At 46.3% G+C, this 21,077-nt stretch overlaps 1 protein-coding gene across 1 annotated transcript in view; it reads right to left on the reverse strand.

Moving 5' to 3' along the window:
- Positions 1–1,601: 1,601 nt before the first annotated feature.
- The window catches only part of LOC144101845 (retinol dehydrogenase 13-like), a 28,340-nt gene continuing 8,864 nt past the window's right edge, over positions 1,602–21,077 (reverse strand). Inside the window, exons 2-6 of the mRNA XM_077635066.1 lie at positions 15,346–15,582; positions 13,083–13,175; positions 12,272–12,451; positions 8,289–8,398; positions 1,602–3,972 (exon numbers count right to left, since the gene is read on the reverse strand). Coding sequence (XP_077491192.1) covers positions 3,805–3,972; positions 8,289–8,398; positions 12,272–12,451; positions 13,083–13,175; positions 15,346–15,451 — 657 coding nt within the window. The 5' untranslated portion in view covers positions 15,452–15,582 and the 3' untranslated portion in view covers positions 1,602–3,804. The remainder of the gene's footprint in view (positions 3,973–8,288; positions 8,399–12,271; positions 12,452–13,082; positions 13,176–15,345; positions 15,583–21,077) is intronic.

Genomic DNA, 21,077 nt, shown 5'->3' on the forward strand with positions numbered 1-21,077 from the left:
GGAGGACGTGCAGAGAGGAGGAGGAATTACGGCCCGTTTGAGCATTCTGCCAGACGCGATTGTGCAAACTTCCTGCTCGGCAAGAGAAGAGACAGTTTGGGTGCTCTCATAGTTTTTAGTTCGTTCGAGCACCTTCGGGTAATGACGGAACGGTGTTACCCCTTAGCGTATTTTCTTTCTATAAACAAAAAAAAAATGTGACGAAAATTGCTGCGATAGATATAAAAGATGAAACGTTGCTTTCATTGCTATAACGCTGCAACGCTGTGGCTTGAAGATATGTGTCGGTTGCTTCACACGGCACGGCATATTTAAGTACTATAGACATTAATGCTTCAAGGTTTTCGGCTCTTAACAGCTTTATTGATCATATCAGTAGTTTGAAGCTCGCTTCGTGGCAATCTCTCTTTTCATACTTTTTCATTACAAAGGATGATCGCAATTGGACTTAACAATATTCTTTAAAGTAGGCGCGGTGTGGTGCGTTAAGTCCACTTATCTGCATAAATTATAAGACCTCTAAGTGAGATAATAATTATAACCGTACGGCACCCAATTATCTAACGTATAATAGTGCGTATTTTTCTCCCCGCGGCTAGAGTGAATACTTATTTTGGAAACATAGAGGCGGCTGTTTTCCTAGGCTACTTCATGCGGTACACTTCTTCTCAAACACTGGTTTTAGGAAATATTAGCCCCCGAAGCTTCCACTCATTTGCGCATTACGCTTGCAAGGCGATAGCAGTCGCCGCGAAACTTCTCCCTAATGTAACGAAGCTGTCGCGTCTATCATTTCGTTCATTTCGATAACCGAAAGTGAAAGAGAAACTGTTGTCAGTTTCACCGGTTGCTCTTTATGCTAAATGCCCGGATGCCAGAGGGTCTGTCTTGCAGAAGCCCCGGAATTACGAGCGCCGGTGTCGGAATATTCTGTTTATTTCAAGGCAGGTGTCATTGAGATGGGTGGACCATTTCTTGGACATCGTAATGGCGGCAGTTTGAAGTACGGTCCGAGTTTTTCGCAGACGAAATGATGCGTCACGCTGGGTGCAGTTTAGAGTCGATTATCACCGCCTTGCATGTACAATTACGCGAATTGAGCTGAAAATTTGGAAACGGATATCAGGGCTCGGCTATTGATCCGGAGTTCCCGGATTCGAACCCGACCGCGGCTGCTGCGTTTTTATGGAGGAAAAACGCTAAGGCGCCCGTGTGCTGTGCGATGTCAGTGCACGTTAAAGATCCCCAGGTGGTCGAAATTATTCCGGAGCCCCCACTACGGCAGCTCTTTCTCCCTTTCTTCTTTCAATCCCTCCTTTATCCCTTCCCTTATGGCGCGGTTCAGGTGTCCGGCGATGTGTGAGACAGGTACTACGCCACATCCATTCCCCAAAAACCAATTATTATTATTATTATTATTATTATTATTATTATTATTATTATTATTATTATTATTATTATTATTATTCATACGCGTGCTAAGAGAATTCTACCACATGGAAATGCTACGGATAGGACTGCTCCGAAGTTTCGAATATAAACATGACCGCTGACTTCAGCCGCTAAAAAGTTTATTAGTCGATTACAGTTGATTAGGCGCCTGATCGTGAAAATTATATCACTTTTTGCGTCTCCGGCCGAACAATGTATGTGCAGAGATGGTTGTCACGTTCCTCTGCTAGACTGCACTGCGTGCCCGAAGTGCATCTGCGAAATGTCCTCTGGGACTTGGTGGTGGTGGCGTGGAAACATTTATTACCAGTATTGCAGAGGGTGGGGGCGGAGCCCCCTACATGGCACTTGGGAGCCCTCCCGATGTATGGAAGGCCCGCTTACAAAGCAAAGCAGGGTCCTTGGAGGGCTAGGGCTATCCCAGAGGGAGCGCTAGTAATTATCTTGCCCTGGTCCCGATCTAAAGTGCTGGTCTGTAGGCACTCTCAGTAATCTAGGGCCACTTCTGCCGCAGGAGAATGTGGGAATGAGGAGCAGGTGAGTAGTATGTGTAGAAAGTCTCCAGGTTTGCCACAGAGCTTGCAAGTGGAGGGAAATTGATCAGAAAAGCTGGCGTAGAGGAGGAAGTGGTATGGGGTTGTGCGCGTTTGTAGCCTGCGCCAAAGGGCGGCTTGCGTGATTCTGAGGGTCGGGACAGGGGGAGCGCATGTTCTATTTTCGCGGTAATAAGGAGGATGTCGCGAAACGACAGCAGGCACCCACCGCATTCCGAGAAAAGCCGTTCCTCCCCAAACCGGTAAGTGAGACCTCCTGCCAAGGAGTGAGCATCCTCGTTGTCTGGAAGGCCCGCATGTGCGGGTGTCCAAATAAGGGTGACAGATTGTCGGTGCTGCCAAGAACGCAAAAAGCGGCGGTTGGCTGGAGACACTATGACATTGGTAAATTTAAGGATGGCCGTTTTAGAGTCCGATATTATTTTGGTGGCGGGCGTGGAGGTCATGGCTAGCGCCATGGCTGCCTCCTCTGCCTCGGTTGTATAGTCAGTAAGAATTGAGCCAGCAGTGAGAAGTTTTGTGTCATTGTTTGTGACTGCCAGTACTTTGCGATGGCCGGTTGTATAGGTGGCTGCATCGACATAGGCTACTTTGGGGCCTTCGCCAAATTGTCTGTGTAAGTCTTGCGCCTTGGCTGTGCTGCGTTTCCCGTCCCTTCTTGGGGCATGTTTTAGGGAAGGGGTAGTACAGTTTTGGATCGAATTGCAGGACGGTGGGGGGGGGGGGGGGGTGAAGTGCCCCCAGAGGGTAGTCCTACTGGCGATGTATAGAGAAGAGAGTAGTGAGCGACCTGCTGGTGTGCGCGAAAGGCGGGCCGTCTGGTCTATGACTGTGGCCTCGCGGAGTTCTTCGTAGGTGTTATAGGCTCCAGTCTTGAATAGGTGCACTGTAGAAGTGCTGCGAGGAAGGCGCAGAGTTTTTCCTTGCTAGTGAGGGGTAGGTAGGGCACAGCATATGTGGCTCTGCTAGTAACGTATGCTTAGGTGAGGCGAAGGGTGTTTTTAAGGCCAGTTCTTCGATGTGTAACTCGACGGATGTTGAGCAGTTTGTGGAGTGTGAGTCTGGAGGGCTTTCATTACGTCTCCTTGGCCTCCATGGGAATAGAGTGTCATTCATAGCACTCTGATTTGAGTTACTAATGGAATGGGCTGTGTTCTGAGTGTGGGTTCGCAGGCTGAGTGGATTTGGGCTGGTATAAAATGAGTTGGGATCTAGAGGGTGAGCAGGATAATCCTTTCCTTCACATGTGTATCAATAGTGCTAAAGGCTGTCTTTAGATGGGTCTCTATGGCGGCCTCACTGCCTCGGCATGTCCAGAAAGTGATGTAGTCCACATAAAGAGTGAAATGTATGTCTGGAATTTGAGAGAGTTGTTGGGGGAGATAAATAAGAGCAATGTAAAAAAGTATCGGGGAAAGGACCGCTCCTTGAGGGGTTCCCGAGCACCGAGCTGGATGTTTGGGAGTGTGTGGGGGCCTGGTGTGGGGGCTGCTGTTCAGTTACTGAGGAAGGTCCTTATGTAGTTATGCATACCTCTGTCTAATTGTAGTGTCTGTAGATTTTTAACAACGGCAGATTGTGTTACATTATCTTGGGCATAATCTTCTATTCGTACCGCTAACCCCTGAGTTTGTCGCCCCTTTAGATCGGATGCGATCATGATATTAAACACGAAATGCCAACTTGTAAGCATTAGTCAGGTGTCTGTAACGCCCTTAGTCTGCTTATACTCGGTTGATAAGTAATAGACTGATGAAAAGCATAAACATCATTGATGCACAAGCACAAGAAGTTCCAGTCAGGAGAGTCCAGTTATACGCTCAGATATCTCCCATAGCTTATGCACGTCTTCGGGCTTTCCGGGAGCCCATGAAGGCTTGCAGTCAGCAAACATCTTCCCACTGATGTTTTCCACATCCTCTGAGACAGCCAGGTACACTGAGGTTTGCGCACCGTCCTCAGCACTCTGCAAGAGAAAAAAAAATAGTGGTCCCAGTCAGCGCTGTAGAGGTGTCACGTGTAGTGACTCTAGAGTAGTTCTAAAAATAAACCAGGACGTTTCATCTCCCGTAACTTCACACAGAGAGCTAGCACGACGACCAAGAAAAACAATTACAACTGCCGTCTCTTGCTTCCCGTCGTCTGGACTTTCGTGTTGCTATATTTAACAAAAAAAAACCTACTCTTACAACAGCTTCTTGCACAATGGCCTGCCGTCGTCTTCGCCGCGTATTTTTTCCCTCTATGGGCATGAGCAAATATTTGCAATTTCTTGCAGGTGCTTGAAAGCATGCTCAAAACTCTTCGTTTTCAGGACCTGCAGAGACTGTAGCCGCCTTGCCGTATCCACAAATGCTTAGCAGAGGACAACAAATTTCGTAACATGTTATCTAAAACTTTTTACTGGTTATTAACTCCGACCGTGTAAGAGATTCTTCGTGCTCTCTTATGTTTCGCTAAGTTAGTGTTTCACGAACTCCCCCACACTCCCTCTCAAGACCATAGTTCTCAGGATACCTTAAAAAAACCAAGAAATAACTGCATCCTCCTCAAAGCTAACCAGCAGTTGTCTTATTGTGCGAAGAAATTGATGCGACGCAGAATGCCGTGGCAAAGTCCGCTTGTGATGAATGGCTGCGGCAGACCATTCAAGATAAGCGTGTCTAGAAACCGGTCCATTCTACTTATCAAGCTTCAAATTCAACGCCATTGTGGTCAGGTAAGTTGTATAAACTGTAATCTCTTATGAATAAGAATCGTAGGACCGATAACACGAACATTACCATTACCGATGCCCAGCGCACAGTTTGACTACGGCCGCTGAGGAAAATATCCAGCGTTGCGGTGTGCTCCCTCAGCTCGGCATCTAGAGGAGCAGCGACGGGTGTGGAACGTATCAGATTGAAAGGATAAAGTGAGGCTGCCAAACCGCGCGGTTTTGGAGGAGAACGAGGTTCGGGACGCTGTGGTACATTTCTGATCGTATTCGATTAAATGAGCAGAAATAGGTAAAAAAAAAATGGCGGTATTTAGGTTTGGTTAAACCTGGATTGACACCATAGCTACAGCTGGCCGAGTGAAACTTGGTCACGTGGCCAACCACGTGACGAACCATGTGATCAGCCACGGCGCCGCGCCGCCGGCAGCTGCTCCGCGCCACGTGACCAACCACGCGGCAGCGTGGCGGCGCCGCCACGCTGAAGGCTCGAAATGCAACCGTAATGTAGCTATCGCTACAAAAGCTTCTAAGATTGCGCTGGGTTGCGCGACATGCTCAGAATAAACACTTAACTTCTATATGAGGACTGAATCGGTTCGCTATAGCGAACTGGCTATTACTAAGTGGCTGTATACAAATGATACGAGGGACGCTCTAGTCGAGGACACCGTATTAATTCGACCGCCTGGGGTTGTTTAATTTGTGCGGCCATTGCACAACACTTGGGCGCCCTTCTAGTTCTTCTTCACTTAAATGACGGCGAAACAAAATCGTAATTTGACATTGTTTTTGTTTTTCAGAGCGTTCCCGGGCAGTGATGATCCTTTATTGGTGCACGCTGCTTTTATAACTAGCACTGATACTAATATATCTGCACCGTACACTCATCATACACGCGGGCATACGTACAAGTGCATGCTTTCTAGCAATACTTTACTCTGAACTAGTTGGCTGTAACGAAAGATGACTGCACAAATGAAAACTGGCGCGAAAACACAAGGATGAACACACAGAGACAGGACTGGTGCCATTCCTGGCTCCAAGTGCTATCTCTGTGTGTTCGTCCTCATGCCTTCTCGCCAGTTTGCAAGTCTGCATTGGCATACTGCATGCTACGTCATTGTTTAAAGAGTAAGCTTAAGTAAAGCGATAAGCGGGGTGGTGGAACATAATGACTTAGAAGTCCTGTCGCGTTTTTGAATAAGAAAGCCGCCGAAATCATTTAAGCAAAAGCTATTCGCCCATCACATCGACTCTTTGCGGTAAAGAAAAATCCGAGCGGTAATTTTCCAGCCATTCATGTCAAAATGCTGCAAGTGAGGCGGGACCTCCCAATAAAATGTGCTCGCCACATAAATTAATATTCAGTTCTATGTCGCACTAATTAAAAATTGAGTTTTGGTCGCAATGCGAATGAATTTCGTCTGTTTGAAATGCGTGCAAAACCGAAGCAAAAGGTAGGCGGCTTTTTCGCGAAATATGTCCGCCCAAAATAATTTTCCGCATGTATTGCTACATATACCTACTAGGATAGTAGACTTTTTCACAAGTGTACGTTTTATACTGGTTTGGTTCAAATGCGGTCGGGTGAAATTTATTGCTTATTAACGTGGTTCACCGTGACGAATATAACTTACAGAGCTGTAAAAAGTTCCCAGCCTTCGATCAAAGGCGTTGCGAATCTGAGCGCTGGCACGTTACTTAATCCTTCCTCCCTGTGGCGTACTTGAAGAACGGGAAGTTAAAGAGAAACTGAGGGCAGATTTTATTTTTTGTTTCCCCAATATTGATTTTGCTGCTCTTCCTGAGTGTGTTGTTATTTGTCCAGCAGCAGAAAGCATATTTATTGCTCTGAAAAAATTTGCGCGGCTCGATTCAAACTTGCGACGTTCATCTCCAAAAAATGACTCCGTAATCCCTGTTTTGAACTCCATGACATTTTAGCGTAGCCTTCGAGATCTACAACGAAGAGGCTGTGTCGACACACCAAATCTTAAGCCCGAGAGCAGCCGAAGACGGCGACAGCTGTGTTTATTATTGTAGCGTATTTCTAGCAACTGTACTATATTTTCAACATTGTAGCACCTGTATTTTGCCAATTCTAACTTAAAGCTCTGTTTTCAGTTAAACTAACGTCTTTCTCGAGATTATGGCTTATCAATCGATAGAGGTGAACTTGTATAGCTCCCGGGTGTCCCCATTAAAGCACCGCTACGAGTAAAATTTGCGAGACCATTGGATGTCTGCCACTAACTGAACGCTCACAGCCAAGCGGGTTGGCATTCAACTGACACTCAAACACCTTATTAATACCATTTCCTTAGCCGCCTCCTACGTCCGGCGGCTTTGGCTTCGAAGGCGCGCTTCTAACGGGATACCATTTATGGTTTATCGGGGTTTAACGTCCCAAAGCGACTCAGGCTATGAGAGACGCCGTAGTGAAGGGCTCCAGGAATTTCGACCACCTGGGGTTCTTCAACGTGCACTGACATCGCACAGTACACGGGCCTCCAGAATTTCGCCTCCATCGAAATTCGACCGCCGCGGCCGTGTTCGAACCCGCGTCTTTCGGGCCAGCAGCCGAGCGCCGTGACCACTCAGCCACCGCGGCGGCCGGGATACCATTTAAGCTGTCGTATTTCTAAAACCACTCGGTTTCTCGGCAAATAAAAATATTTGTGAGGGTCGTGACGTCATCAGTATACCACAAAATTTGAAAATCTTAGGACTGGAATGTCTGAGTGCCTTCCATTCTCTACTCTCCTATGACGTTATAGCTCAAATCCACGGGCTTACTACACCGTTTCTTTACACAGTAGCCGGTTTGCGCTTGCATCCACGGCGGCATTCGCGAAGTCCTTCCTTGTACAGCTTCGGGCTTCCCATCTCTGACACGGCAACAACCCACCGATCAACGGCGGCATCATGAGCCACGTGCCGTCAGCCACGTGCTGGCCACGTGCTGAGGATGCAGGGGAGAGAAAATTTACTGGAAGCAGGATAATACAGACTGGTCGAAAGTACGTTACTGTCAGAACAGGAAAGCACTTACGACGCGGGCTTGAGAAAGCATTTCGCTTTAAATTGCTTTTGGTAATGCCGGCAATTCCAGCTGACGTGGATTATTAGAACGCTCTTGATACGAGAAAGGTCTTCCTATTTTTTTTCGTGATGATTCAGCCAATTTCATACAGCGGAACACTTAATATATTCGGCGTTCCGAGGTACGTACATATGTGTGTGTGTAAGCGCTGGGGTGAACTATGAAACGCTCGCAATCTAAAGACAGTCTTAAAACAGACTCAGAACCCCGCTGCTACTGGTGGGCCCTGACTACGGAGCTCTGAGGCTGTTTTGAGGCTGCCTTCAGAATGAGAGCATTCCGTGATTCGGTCCCAGAGGTTGCATCCGCGGCGCAGTTCCATCACCGTTTAGTTTCTTCAGGAAACGGCGGAATGGTGGCGTCCACTACTTCACTGGACTGTGTAAACATGGAGGTAACCACTCTAGCAATAGGCGTCTTGGAAATGTCCAGCACCCTCCCAGTTAATACCATTTCTCACCTTGCCGATCATTCGCACGCCGAAGGTAACTATTCTTGTGAAGAGGTCGCCGTGATGTTCGGTCAAACTGGACTGCACCGCTCCTGGGTGACAGCAGTTTGCAGTTACTCCTGGATGAGTAAAAGAAAGCAGAGGTCGTTGATTACTGCTGCAGTCGTGAATATCAGTTGCCATGCACGTATACTGTGCTGGTCAGAGCAAGAACTCCTTCCCTCGCTGAGTACATACCTATAAATTCTGGACAAAAGCATTTCTGACCTGACTACAACTGGAGTGGGGCGTCCAGTTATTAATCGTTCAAGTTCTACCTTGAACGATTAATAACTGGACGCCCCACTCCATTTGTAGCCAACACAGTGCTGTGCGCGTGTGTTATTTAATTCCTATAAAATTAACTAATCACGCGCACAACCTGGACACATTTCTTATTGTGTAAATAGTTTGTACATATTACTTCTCCCCCTATCCTCTCTTCCTGTCCCCTCACCTCTTTCATTTCATTTCACCATTCTGCCTGCTATCTTTCATTTCCGCTGCCCCAGCTCAAATGCTTCAGTATAGATGGCAGATGCAGGTGCTAGCAAAAATCTTTTTCTTCCTTTTTTACTATTATTTTAATAAAAACCAATACCACCACCACCTGGAAACGCTTTCTGAATGAAATTTTATCATACAATGCAATATTTCGCTATAACAATAGATAAATCCGCAGATCACCTGAGCGCGGTCTTGTATTTTTTTCTACTCCTGTTTTTGCTGTCGTCAAAAGAGTTCCCTAATAATTACTATGGCAGACTTAACTGTCCGATGCCATCGATGGAAACACTTTAGAAGGAAGATTTTCCTACATATCAGAATAATGAAACATTACCCTCAATATTTCCTTTATATTTATTACAATTTTACTACTTTCAAAATTTTTGCCCGAGAAACCTGGACATATAGAGACTTAGTTGAACATATGTGCTTTATTCCACAAAGAGAGAAACGCTATAAACTGCTCGGTGTAAATTTTCGCTTTTGGAGATGACACAGTGTTGCGCGCAGATGAAATTGAAATAAATTTAACGACTTACCCGGTTGTGATTTTTGTTGATCTTCGTTACTTGTTCGTGTTTTAATGCAATCATATATTTTTTCCTTCTTTACTTATGTACGGCTCATGCAAGCATTACGTATTCTTTCCCGCCTGCAATAATTCCTTCGGGCGCGCAGGCATTTTATACAACAAATAAATACAATTTCCATAAATAAGCTAGGGAAGGTTGTATGTGTGATTCCAAGGAGTTGCGTCAGTGAGCAAGCTTCACAGAGATTCCCAAGGAAGCAACACTCTACGGTGACTCCTGGTTGGTGGTTGGGTGTGTTGGAATGAATGGATACTTAAACGCAGCGTAAAAGAATACTAGGAGACATGCACGACACGTGCACGAGTGCCGCATAGGACGTGACAGGTTTATAGAAAGTAGCACATATGCGCATGTACTAAGCTAGAAAGGAACTCCGACACCTTTATAACCACAAACACGTGTTGAGGAAGCAATGCAAGTAGCGAGAAGCGATTGCCCATATGCTGGAAATGAAGTCATGGATTAAGTCCTAAGTACGACATATTTTGAGCCAGCGCAACGAAGCAACGTAGAGATGATTAAGCCATGTCTTAATGCGGAACTGCCTTCTGCGTTAGCATGCCCCGCGAGTTCAAACCTCTTTTGAAAAATTGAAAATAAAAACTGGTTGTTGGGGAAAGGAAATGGCGAAGCAACTGCTCCACATTTCTCGGCGGACACCCGAACCGCACCGTTGGGAAGGGATAAAGAAGGGACAGAGGGATACCCGCCGCGGTGGCTCAGTGGTTAGGGCGCTCGACTACTCATCCGGAGCAACCGGGCTCGAACCCGATCTCAGCGGCTGCGTCTTTATGGAGGAAAAACGCTAAGGTGCCCGTGTGCTGTGCGATGTCAGTGCACGTTAAAGATCCCCAGGTGGTCTAAATTATGACGGACCCCTCCACTACGACATCTCTCTCTTCCTTTCTTCTTTCACTCCCTCATTTTATCCCATCCCTTACGGCGCGGTTCAGGTGTCCGCCGATATATGAGGCAGATATTGCGCCATTTTTTTCCACAAAAACAATTTATATTAAGGGACAGAGGGTAGAAAGGAAGGAAGAGTTGCTGTAATGGAGGGCTCTGGAATAATTTCAACCACCTGGGGATCTTCAACGTGCACTGACATCGCACAGCAAACCTTAGCCAATGTGAAATTACGTACAATTATCTTTTTGCACTATCCTTGAAAATAAATTTTAAAACATGAAGCGGTTCTCAGAGGACCGAGATACGGACGAAAGAAGTTCCTGGCAGCACGTCAAAAAAAAAAATGAGCACACTGAAGGAAAAGTTTGCCCTTCCCGCGGCAGTGAGCATTGCGTGTTACTCCTCGTCGACTTGCATTGCGGAGCCGGCGGAAACGTGGCTGTTAGCTGCGTCCTACGGCAATGAAGCGTGGCAATGCAGGCGTTAGGTAGGTAAGTAGATCGGTGAAAGTTTATTCAATACAAATAAGTTAGTGGTCTTAACATCATGAAGTTAACAGCGCAATCTTAGACACGGACACACTGAAGACGAAGAATGAGAACGACGTCGCTCATTCGTCAGCGTATTCAAAGAAGCGCTGCTGAAGCTATGGCACTGTCACTGATTGCCGAAAAGGTATCCCTAAATGTCTTTAAATAAGTAAAATTATGAGAACGGTCACCGCAAAAGGTAGCGCATTTAGAGCAGTGTCACGCGCTTTGGGTTCTGAAGTTTTAAAGAAAAAAAAACAACTGCGGGAAAGTGTAAGTCAAATTCCCGGAAGATGAACTAAATGCGTTTTGTGTTTTTATGTCTGCCGTTTTTTTTAACCTTTTCTAATGTTCAGAGTGTACAATTTTACCACTGAATTTCCCCCAGGTTAGAATCCGACCGTGGTGGCCGCGTTTTTATGGAGGCAAAACGTTAAGGCGCCCGTGTGCTGTGCGATGTCAGTGCACGTTAAAGGTACCCGGGTGATCGAAATTATTCCGGGGCTCTCCACTACGGCACCTATTTCTTCGTTTCTTCTTTCACGCCCTCCTTAACCCCTTCTCTTACGGCGCGGTTCAGGTTCCCAACGATATATGAGAAAAATACTGCGCCAATTTCCTTTCCTCCAAAACCAAGTATAATTGTTATTTTGACATTTCCCCAGTATTGATATGCCTATATTAACCTTAAATGCTGTGAATGTCGAATGTCTTTTTAATTTTGGTCAAAAATGGTGTGGAAAAGACTAAGTAAATCGTCACCATTAGAACCACAGTAGTCTTAAGGGTGTTCCGAAATATTCTATTGAAATAGCCTCGCTCTAAATGTGCGCTAGGCACTCTGAGCTTTGTGTATATTTTCCTGTGGAGCCACGACCAATCTGAAGGCAGTGCATTAACGTAGGTTGCTCTACGAGTTAGTAACTGAACACTGTGGATAAAAACCTGCGTGGAACACTGAATTACAGACAGGAACGACATACACGAGGATTGAAGCCAGTCATGGGTACGTCCCTCTAAATACACAGCAATGATGTGGCACGGCCTTTTTTGGGCACTAGATCGCGCGAGGTTATGCGTACAGTTTGTCGAGGACACGTTCAAGCTGGGTGTTCAATGTGTAATTGCTACTGAAAAGCGCAAAATGGGTATTTTCCGTGCTAATAATTTCACGGCTGTTCGCAAACAGCAGCTCAAAGTTCGTTAACAGTTTTAATGAGCCAGTTAGTTGAATGCACCTGTGTTAGTTCACTTAATAGCTATATTAACAGTCGAGCGTTTCATGGCTTTGCAAATGAAAAAGTCGGGAAAAAATACATCAGAGAAAATAAGTGTTGCAAAATGGGAGACAAAGTAAAGTATTGCGAATGAATGTGTACAAGAATGTGCTTTGTCTACAATACGATGAACTTACCGCTTCCAGCGAGTCTTCCAGCCAGTTCTATGGTAAACAACATGTTGAATAACTTTGTGTTCGCGTATACTTGGTGCCGGTTATAACCCATGGAATCGATGTCGCCGTCAAATTTCCCAAGCCAATGTGTAATGGAGCCCACGTTGATGATGCGGCTTGGTGCGCTCCTCTTGAGACGCTCTGGGAAGGTGTGAACGCCATGAGGAATTGAGAATTAAGAAGTGCTAATAAATATGTTAGTTAAAGTGAAGCTTGAAACCTCTGCGATGGAGGCAAGGCCAGTATGGTAACTGAACATATATCGCTAAATATATCCGAGCAGATAAGGGAAGAGAAATAAGGGGTTCGTTATGACATACATATGAAGGAAGCCAGCAGCCACCGAAAGCAAAGAGCATAGGGGAAATGTTTTTTATAGTTTTTATCAATGGGAAATTCAGTGCGCAGTTATTTTATCACTTAAATGTTATTTATTAGAAAGCAGAAGAAAAAAGGAGTACATGTCAAATTATCGTTCAGTAGATGCTCTTGTCCACTAGGTGTGTGTGATTTAAACAGTTCCAGTTATATTACATCTTTCACAGTGCCTTTGTTTTGTTTTCAAAGCGATTACTTTAGCTATATATTGTTCGAGTGTATTTTCTACCGTGTCATCTATATAAACTCAAAGCCAGTCAAGTCAACGTCGTTGGCTGTCATGGGGCATTATGTTGGCCAAGTTCATTATGCGCGTGACTTGATCCATTTCCCTAAGAAAATTTTTCGTGTTTAAGTGTTGCGAAGCATTTTCGTGCTTGACTAGTGAACTCACCAATGAGAAGGTTCGTCAGTAGAAAGTGACCTAAGTAGTTTGACTGAAGCGTCATCTCAAGTCCATCTTCCGTGTCAGTTCTTTTGAGAGGGGCTGAAAGAAAGTGCGTATTTGTGGACCACTACACATCAAACTTCGGAGTTCCGAAATTTGCACTATACAAAGCTAGATCTTCAGAGGTTATCGATAGTGAAATCCTTCATTTTATTATGGCAGTAATTTTGTAAATACTTCGGCCGAATAGTATCAGTGTCGTATTTTCCCCATACGACACTCTGCTTTTTCACTTGATGTAAAACTTAAAATCGCCTGCGCTGGGGAAGAGGAACTAGCGACAGAAAGTATCAGTTGCCGCACGCGACCAAAGGAGTGGCCGAGAGCATGATTTTTTCTGCTGTTAATAAGGGGTACGCATGACACAAGTTCCGTCATGGCAATTTTTTTCCCTTTTACTCGTATGGTGGGATATTTCTTTCCGCTTTTCACGGCGTTGCACGTACAAATCAACTGGAAATAAGCAGCTTGTTTTCGATTGAAGACGCGGAAGATACTACACAGAATCTTGTATTGGAATCGCATCATCTACTACCGAAATGCCCTTCTGGTTAATGGAGGAAAAACGCTAAGGCGCCCGTGTGCTGTGCGATGTCAGTGCACGTTAAAGATCCCCAGGTGGTCGAAAATATTCCGGAGCCCTGCACTACGGCACCTCTTCTTCCTTTCTTTCACTCCCTCCTTTATCCCTTCCCTTACGGCGCGGTTCAGGTGTCCAAAGATATATGAGACAGATACTGCGCCATTTCCTTTCCCCCAAAACCAATTATTAATTAATTAATTAACCCCCTGCCTTTCCTCTGCTCCTCTTTCTCTCATCATCTACTAATCCTAATTTCTTTAAAGCCTTAATTTTTTTATAAAAACCAGAAAGTACTGGTCAGAGCTTCCCGAGGACACTGCTCACCCTGGCAGTCCTAATAAACTTAAAGAACCCATATCAAGCACTGACGCATTAATCTTAATTTTCTTTATTTTTAGCACGTACATGACGTTACATGACGCCTCATTTTTGTTCTCTTCGCGAATTGCATGCATGGTAATTTCCAACATAATACGCGAGCCCTGTATGCTGTCCCGTTGGCTGAATTGTGGCTGAGATAAAATTACTGTGCTATTGATTTCATTATCTACTTCGCTTGACTGTGACGTTGAATTTCGCCATAGCAACAAGGTGATACGGAATCAAGCAACCGAGAAAACGGCTGCCATGGTACAATTCCTTCACTTTTCGTTTTAAACAATGGCATGCATTTCAAATCTGTGCTCGTGACCGCTCACTATGCGCCTTTGGCGGCGGCCGGCAAGGGCCTACAAACCCGACGCTAACACAGCCGGTGCTGTTAACTCAACAGCGCCCTCGACTTTATTCTTTTCATCGAAGTTGTGCGTCGTCAGCTTTGTCAAGATGTGCGATTCACTTCTTCTACTGTTGTAAGGCTCGCTGACAGCCAATTCCTGGCACATCAGTTCTTGCTATGCTGCTCCCTCCCCTCTCCCCTGTAATTTTAAGGCGATAGCTTTAATTGCTCGTACTCGCGGTGACCGTCCGTCCGTTACATCTCCACCTAGGTCACATGACCTTGTGATGTCACACGGCCTTGTGACCTTAAGATCACCGAAAGATCTCTAATTTGGGTAAAAATTGCTAACGGCTTTCGCCTTCCTGCAGTTAAGAGATATCTAAGTGCCTCCAACAATTTTTTATTTGAAAATTTTCGCTCTTAGACAGTTATTTAAACGCCTAAGTTCAAATATCATGCGATGCAATGCCCATTGAAGACATAACTCCATGGAAGGAACGGTGGAGTGCAACAACTGCCGGCAGACCGAAGGCTTGCTAGTCCAATCTGTAGGTAATAAGAACCTTAACCTGTGTTGCAGATCCGCATAAAGTTATTCATTACCGCAAAGAATAGATGCTTCATTTTCATGTTTAGATACACGCATGTGATTGAAGAAATATCTTCCTCTTTGAGACCGGTGAAAAATAATACAAATTTTATGCGACTTCACAACATAATCCGCGGATGCCGACTAAAAAAAATTACGAAAAAAGTGGTAGGGTTGGCAGCACATTTTTATGTCCCGTGGTTTGGCAGACAGATTTCCGCGAGAAAGATACAAGATTAAGTGAATCAAATTGTAGCCGTAAATTAGGGTTAGCTCTGGATCAAACTACAGGGTAGACCCAGCGCTCCGTACTCACCCAGACAGCCGGCGTTGTTGATGAGAACGTCCAAACGTTCTTCACGTTCGAGTACCTCCTCAGCGAATTCCCTGACCGATTTCAGGGAGCACAGGTCGAGCTGCATGCAGACGGGCCGCACGCCTGTCTGCTGGGCAATCTCTTCGGCTGCCACTCGAGCCTTGTCAAGGTTCCTGCAGGCCAGAATGACGCGGGCATTGCGGCGGCAGAGCTCCTTGGCCGTCTCCTTGCCGATGCCTGCGAATAATAGGCGAGCCTAGTTAGTGGTCCGCACAAGCCACTCGCGGACGCCGCGTTGCAGGCAAACACTAAGTCCCCTGACAGAGCCTCAACTCAAGGCGAGCATGTGACGAATGTAGTACTCTATCCTGTACTCGTGAGGGCAGCTACTGTCGGGTCCATAAGTGGCCACAGGTGGCATATTCTCGTGACCAGCGCCCCTCATTGCACTTGTTGCCTTTCATGAGGATTTTATTTAAAAATTATTTGTGGTTTTAACTTTGGTTAACCCTGGTGAGAAGTGAAAGCTTCCTTTGCATGGCACACTGCCGATGGGGCAGTCCGACGGGGCAGTGGCCACCTGCCACGGTGGGCAGATTGTGATGACGTCAGTAGGTCACATGACCTGCCACGTGACACCACGTGGCGCCTGTCACGTGACTGCACTGACTCTGCCCTCTTGAAAACCTAGCTTAGTGAAACTTTCGCTCCAAAACGGGCCAGAGCAGCTTGGCTGAAGAGCTCCACGGCTACCGCGTTTCTCTTCTCTGCAAGACATGGAGTTGAAACGTACTAAACTTTTCCCTCCGTGCCGCAAATGCGGAGTTGTTGCAATACACAAAAAAAAATCCTTGTGATGTAGAAAATGCGTTAAGATTCATGTGCTTTGCGTTAGTTTTCGGCATGCTTTCCGTTTCCTTTCGTTATGGTTTTTGAAAAAAGTACGTTCATGACAATGTCGCGCCCGTGTGTATTGCACCTTTGGCTATGATTTGCCGGCATAGACCACATATTTTCTAAATTGTTCGTACCACTTCCATATATTCAAAAGGAGAACACTCGGCAGGATTCGGATGGTCATACAGCACCGTCTCACTAGAGAAGCGCCATTTTTTCCAGAATTCTATAGCGCTGGCAGCCAGCAGCTGATTCCCTTGATTTGGCTTCAGCCTTCTAGTTTTGGGAAACTTCATCGCAAACGTCGTTATGCAAAATATTTCAGATTCTGAGACTTGCATTGATAAAGATGGCAAAAGAGACTTTAGGAATCACTGTATTATTTGGCAGGAAACAAATATGTATCTCAATGGGCGAGCCTTAGTTTCCTAGGCTTCTCTGGGTAGATTACATTACTGCCTACTAAACTCTGAAGTTTAAAACAAGTATTAGCAATTGTGAAAAAAATATGTCTTTTCAGGTATGCTACCTTTCAATATATTTTTGTGCAGTGCAGCGAATGGTAGGGACGGCGCGTACTAAACCAAATGGTTCCACTGGCAAATTTATACCAAATTGTTAAAAAATAACGGGCGCACTACGCAACTAAATTTAAAATTTTCGTTGTGCGAAATGCAGGAAAATAAGTTTGTCCATTTCGGGCCGCACAATCCGATGCTGCGTCCCCTTTATAGCACGTGTATGAAAAAAACGTGCTGCTATCGAACATTATTGATAACACTGTGTATTCAATAGGAATTACAAGCTGCCGTCTAAATCATCTGAAAGGTAAATGTTTTGGTTGCTTCCCGTTCTGTTTGGTGATGCACCGGCAAGTTCAATTTTGAGTAATTTCGAAATGGGGAATTTGGAATTTTTATATCTTTTCTTGTTCAGGAACATCAGTATATACCGAAACACTTAAAGTTAGTTCAAAAGTATAAACTTCCATATTCCTGTACTCAGAGTGCTCGTATGACATCGGCGTCTCAGGACCTAAACCCTGAGCTCACCGTGCTAAACACGAATTAGAAGAATGCTATTTTTGCACCCTTTATTGCATGCAGTCTTTGGTTTAGGTAGCGCGTTTTTTCCACTTGTTTCTGGTTGAATATGGCGTTTATCCCTTCGCCAACGTGACTAGCCTGCGCTTATCATTCGCTACAAATGCCCCGGTACTGAACAATTATGTTAAGGATGCTATATTCGCCTCTTCAATCAACTGCATTGCATGTTTGGCAGCATATCACTCATTGTCTGAACAATAAACGCACCGCTCTAAAGCCGCTGCGTGAGTATACAGGGTCTTTACCATATGCAACGAGGAAATGAGTAAAAACAGAAATGCTGGAAAAATGGCTCTACGGTTATGATTCCACAATACCGCGTTCGGCCAGTGGAGCTGTTTCCTCTTGCGATTTGTGCTCTTTCTTCCTCTAACGCATCGTGGCTGGTTACGTGACAGTGACTTCGCGGTCACCTAACAGCACGTGACCGACCACAGACGAGGACACCACAGTCACACTATGCCATGTGGCCGGTCAAGTGGCAGTGACGTCATGGTCACATGTTGCATTACGCCAAAGACGACGCCACAATTTAGTGACTTATAGGTCTGCTGTAAAATAGAGTATAATTTTTGTTGAGGTGCGAAGGGAAGACAAAGCTAATGCCCGGGAAGTAAAGAAAATGTTGGATAATTGTAACTAGTTCGGGCCCCGTCGTGCGCTGACATCGCACAGCCCAGAAGTGTGTTTGCATTTCGACCCCATTAAAACACAGTGACTGCTGTCCGATTCCTATGCCGTTACATGAAGATCAGTAGCAGAACGTTGCAGACGCGGTCGGTCAAGCAAAAAATTTAAAAAAGGTTGTTACCACTACGTACTACGCAAAATGACGCGGCGAAAGCCAATGAAAATAAATGGGCGAAGACCAGCTAATCATAATCGCACAAGAAAAACGTAACAAACAAAATGGGATGATATCCGTCAACCACTCCAGCCGCCCAAGAAAGTAAAGCATTCCAGACAGTAAACATTGACTAAAAAGGTATCTGTGTCAGAATGATGCTTGTGCGTTTACTTAAATGCCTTGCGCAGAGCGTAAAGAGAGGAGCAAATTCAAAGTTGATGTTTCTAATGTTTCACTCCGCTATGGGAATAACTGGCAATAATAGCTGCAATACCGTGGCCCTGTTGAGCTCAAGCGATCACTGACTGCGGAGAAATCAATAGCGATTGCGGGAACGGTGGACGGAGGATGCTATGGCCACCTAAAGCTGTTGACAAAGTGCTATCTGGAAGCTTTCCCTTGCAGACTCAGTTCGGTTGAAGCAACATGTTAATATTGTCACAGGCCAGACGGAGAACAGTCGTAGACGTAGAGGGGGACCGCAGAACGGCCGAGGTTTTTAATCGCCCAGAACAGAGCCAGCTCGAGCGCGCCTCACGCGAACGCGACCACTTCGTCCTCGCCACGGCTTAGCGCGCAGGTAGCTCGAGCCAGGTCCGTGGCATTAGTCCCCCGAAAAAGAAGAGCATCGTCCCGATGCGAGGGTATGTACAAAGCAGAAAACGAACAAAAAGAAACAAATTAAAACGCAGAACCCAAACACAGTTTAAAGTGGAGCGTCATCGCTCTCACGCGAGAAGTATGGCTTAAGTCGCATTACATGCACAATGTCAGTCCGTGGTTGCCGACGACCGGTAGCCACAGTTCCACGGGGAACAACCTCATAATCCACGTTTCCAACACGACGGAGCACTTCATAAGGTCCGAAATATCGGTGCAGCAGTTCTTCGGACAATCCCTTTTGGCGGACAGGGGTCCACACCCACACACGGTCACCGATGTTGTAGGTAACCTCCCTGTGGCGCCGGTTGTAACGTCTGGAGTCCGTGTCTTGTTGAGCTGTGATGTGCAAACGAGCAAGCTGGCGAGCTTGCTCGGCTTGTTCGACAAAGGAGCCCGCATCTGGTGTCAAGTCATCATCCACGCACGGGAGCATGGCGTCCAGCATCATCCGCACTTCTCTGCCGTAGACTAGACGGAATGGTTTAAAGCGGGTTGTTTCTTGAGACGCAGTGTTGTACGCGAATGTGATGTAGGGGAGTATTTGGTTCCAGGTTCTCTGCTCCACATCCACGTACATGGAAATCATGTCGGCCAGTGTTTTATTCAGGCGTTCTGTGAGCCCATTTGTTTGGGGATGGTATGCTGTCGTTGTTCGATGGCTGGTGTGACTCAGCTCAAAGATGTCGTGGACAAGCTGAGCTGTAAATGCCTTCCCTCGGTCTGTGATGACGACGGACGGAGCGCCGTGTCGAAGCACTATTGCACGCATAAAGAAGTGCGCAACTTCGAACGCTGTGCCTTGAACGAGAGCCTGCGTTTCGGCGTAACGCGTCAGGTAATCGGTTGCAACAGCTATCCATCTGTTTCCTCCCGACGACAAGGGAAATGGTCCGAGGAGGTCCATGCCGACTTGTGCAAAGGGTATGTTAGGAGGCATGATAGGTTGCAACATGCCAGGCGGTTTCAGAGGCGGCGTCTTCCTACGCTGGCACTCACGGCAGGTCCGAATATATCGCTTCACACATGAGGCAAGGTTGGGCCAATAGTAGTTCTGCCGCACTCTGGCAAGTGTGCGCGTGAATCCAAGGTGCCCAGAGGTCGGCTCGTCGTGGCAGGCGAGGAGGATCTCGTGGCGGAGGGCGGCTGGTATAACCAGAAGGTAACTCTTACCACTGGAGGCGGAGTTTTTCTTATACAACACTCCGCCTCGAAGACATAGGGATGGCAGCCTACGAGCCAGGTGGGAGGGTATCGAGGGATGGTGACCTTCTAGATGCTCCATGAGCAGCTTCAACTCGTCGTCCGCACGTTGTTGTGCGATGACGTCGGACGACGTGACTGCACTAAGGAATGCTTCGTCTTCTGTGTTACCTTCGTAAGGTTGCACGGGTGAACGCGACAAGCTGTCAGCGTCGGTGTGCTTGCGACCAGACTTGTAGATGATCGTGAAGTCAAATTCCTGTAAGCGTAATGCCCAACGTGCTAGGCGGCCACATGGGTCCTTCAAGTTTGTCAACCAGCACAATGAGTGGTGGTCAGTAATAACCTTGAACTGCCTGCCATACAGATAGGGGCGGAACTTTGTGATGGCCCATACTACGGCCAAACATTCCTTCTCAGTTGTAGAGTAGTTACACTCTGCACGGGAAAGTGCACGGCTAGCGTAAGCGATTACTTTTTCGACACCGTTCGGACGCTGGACGAGAACCGCTCCAAGACCGACGTTGCTGGCGTCCGTGTGAATTTCAGTGGCGGCATCATCGTCAAAATGGGCTAGTACTGGTGGTGATTGTAGCCGACGTCGTAGATCGTCAAAAGCAGTTTGCTGCTCGGCACCCCACAAAAATGGCTCCTCATCTCGTGTCAAGCGCGTCAGAGGACTGGCCAGCATAGCAAAGTTTTTTATGAAACGTCGGTAGTACGAACAAAGGCCTAGAAATTTTTTTATCAGTGGGAACCGGGAAGTCCGCGACGGCAGAAATTTTGTCAGGGTCTGGCCGGATGCCCTCGGAGCTGACGACATGCCCGAGAAACTTCAATTCAGTAAATTCAAAATGGCATTTTTGCGGCTTTAGAGTAAGATGAGCTGATCGGACGGCTTCTAACACCACTCTGAGCCGCTGCAAATGTTCCGAAAACGTTGTTGAAAAAATGATTACATCATCCAGGTATACTAGACATGTTTGCCATTTAAGGCCGGTGAGCATGGTATCCATCAT

The sequence above is a fragment of the Amblyomma americanum genome, chromosome 8, assembly GCF_052857255.1.
Source record: "Amblyomma americanum isolate KBUSLIRL-KWMA chromosome 8, ASM5285725v1, whole genome shotgun sequence".
NCBI lineage: Eukaryota > Metazoa > Arthropoda > Arachnida > Ixodida > Ixodidae > Amblyomma > Amblyomma americanum.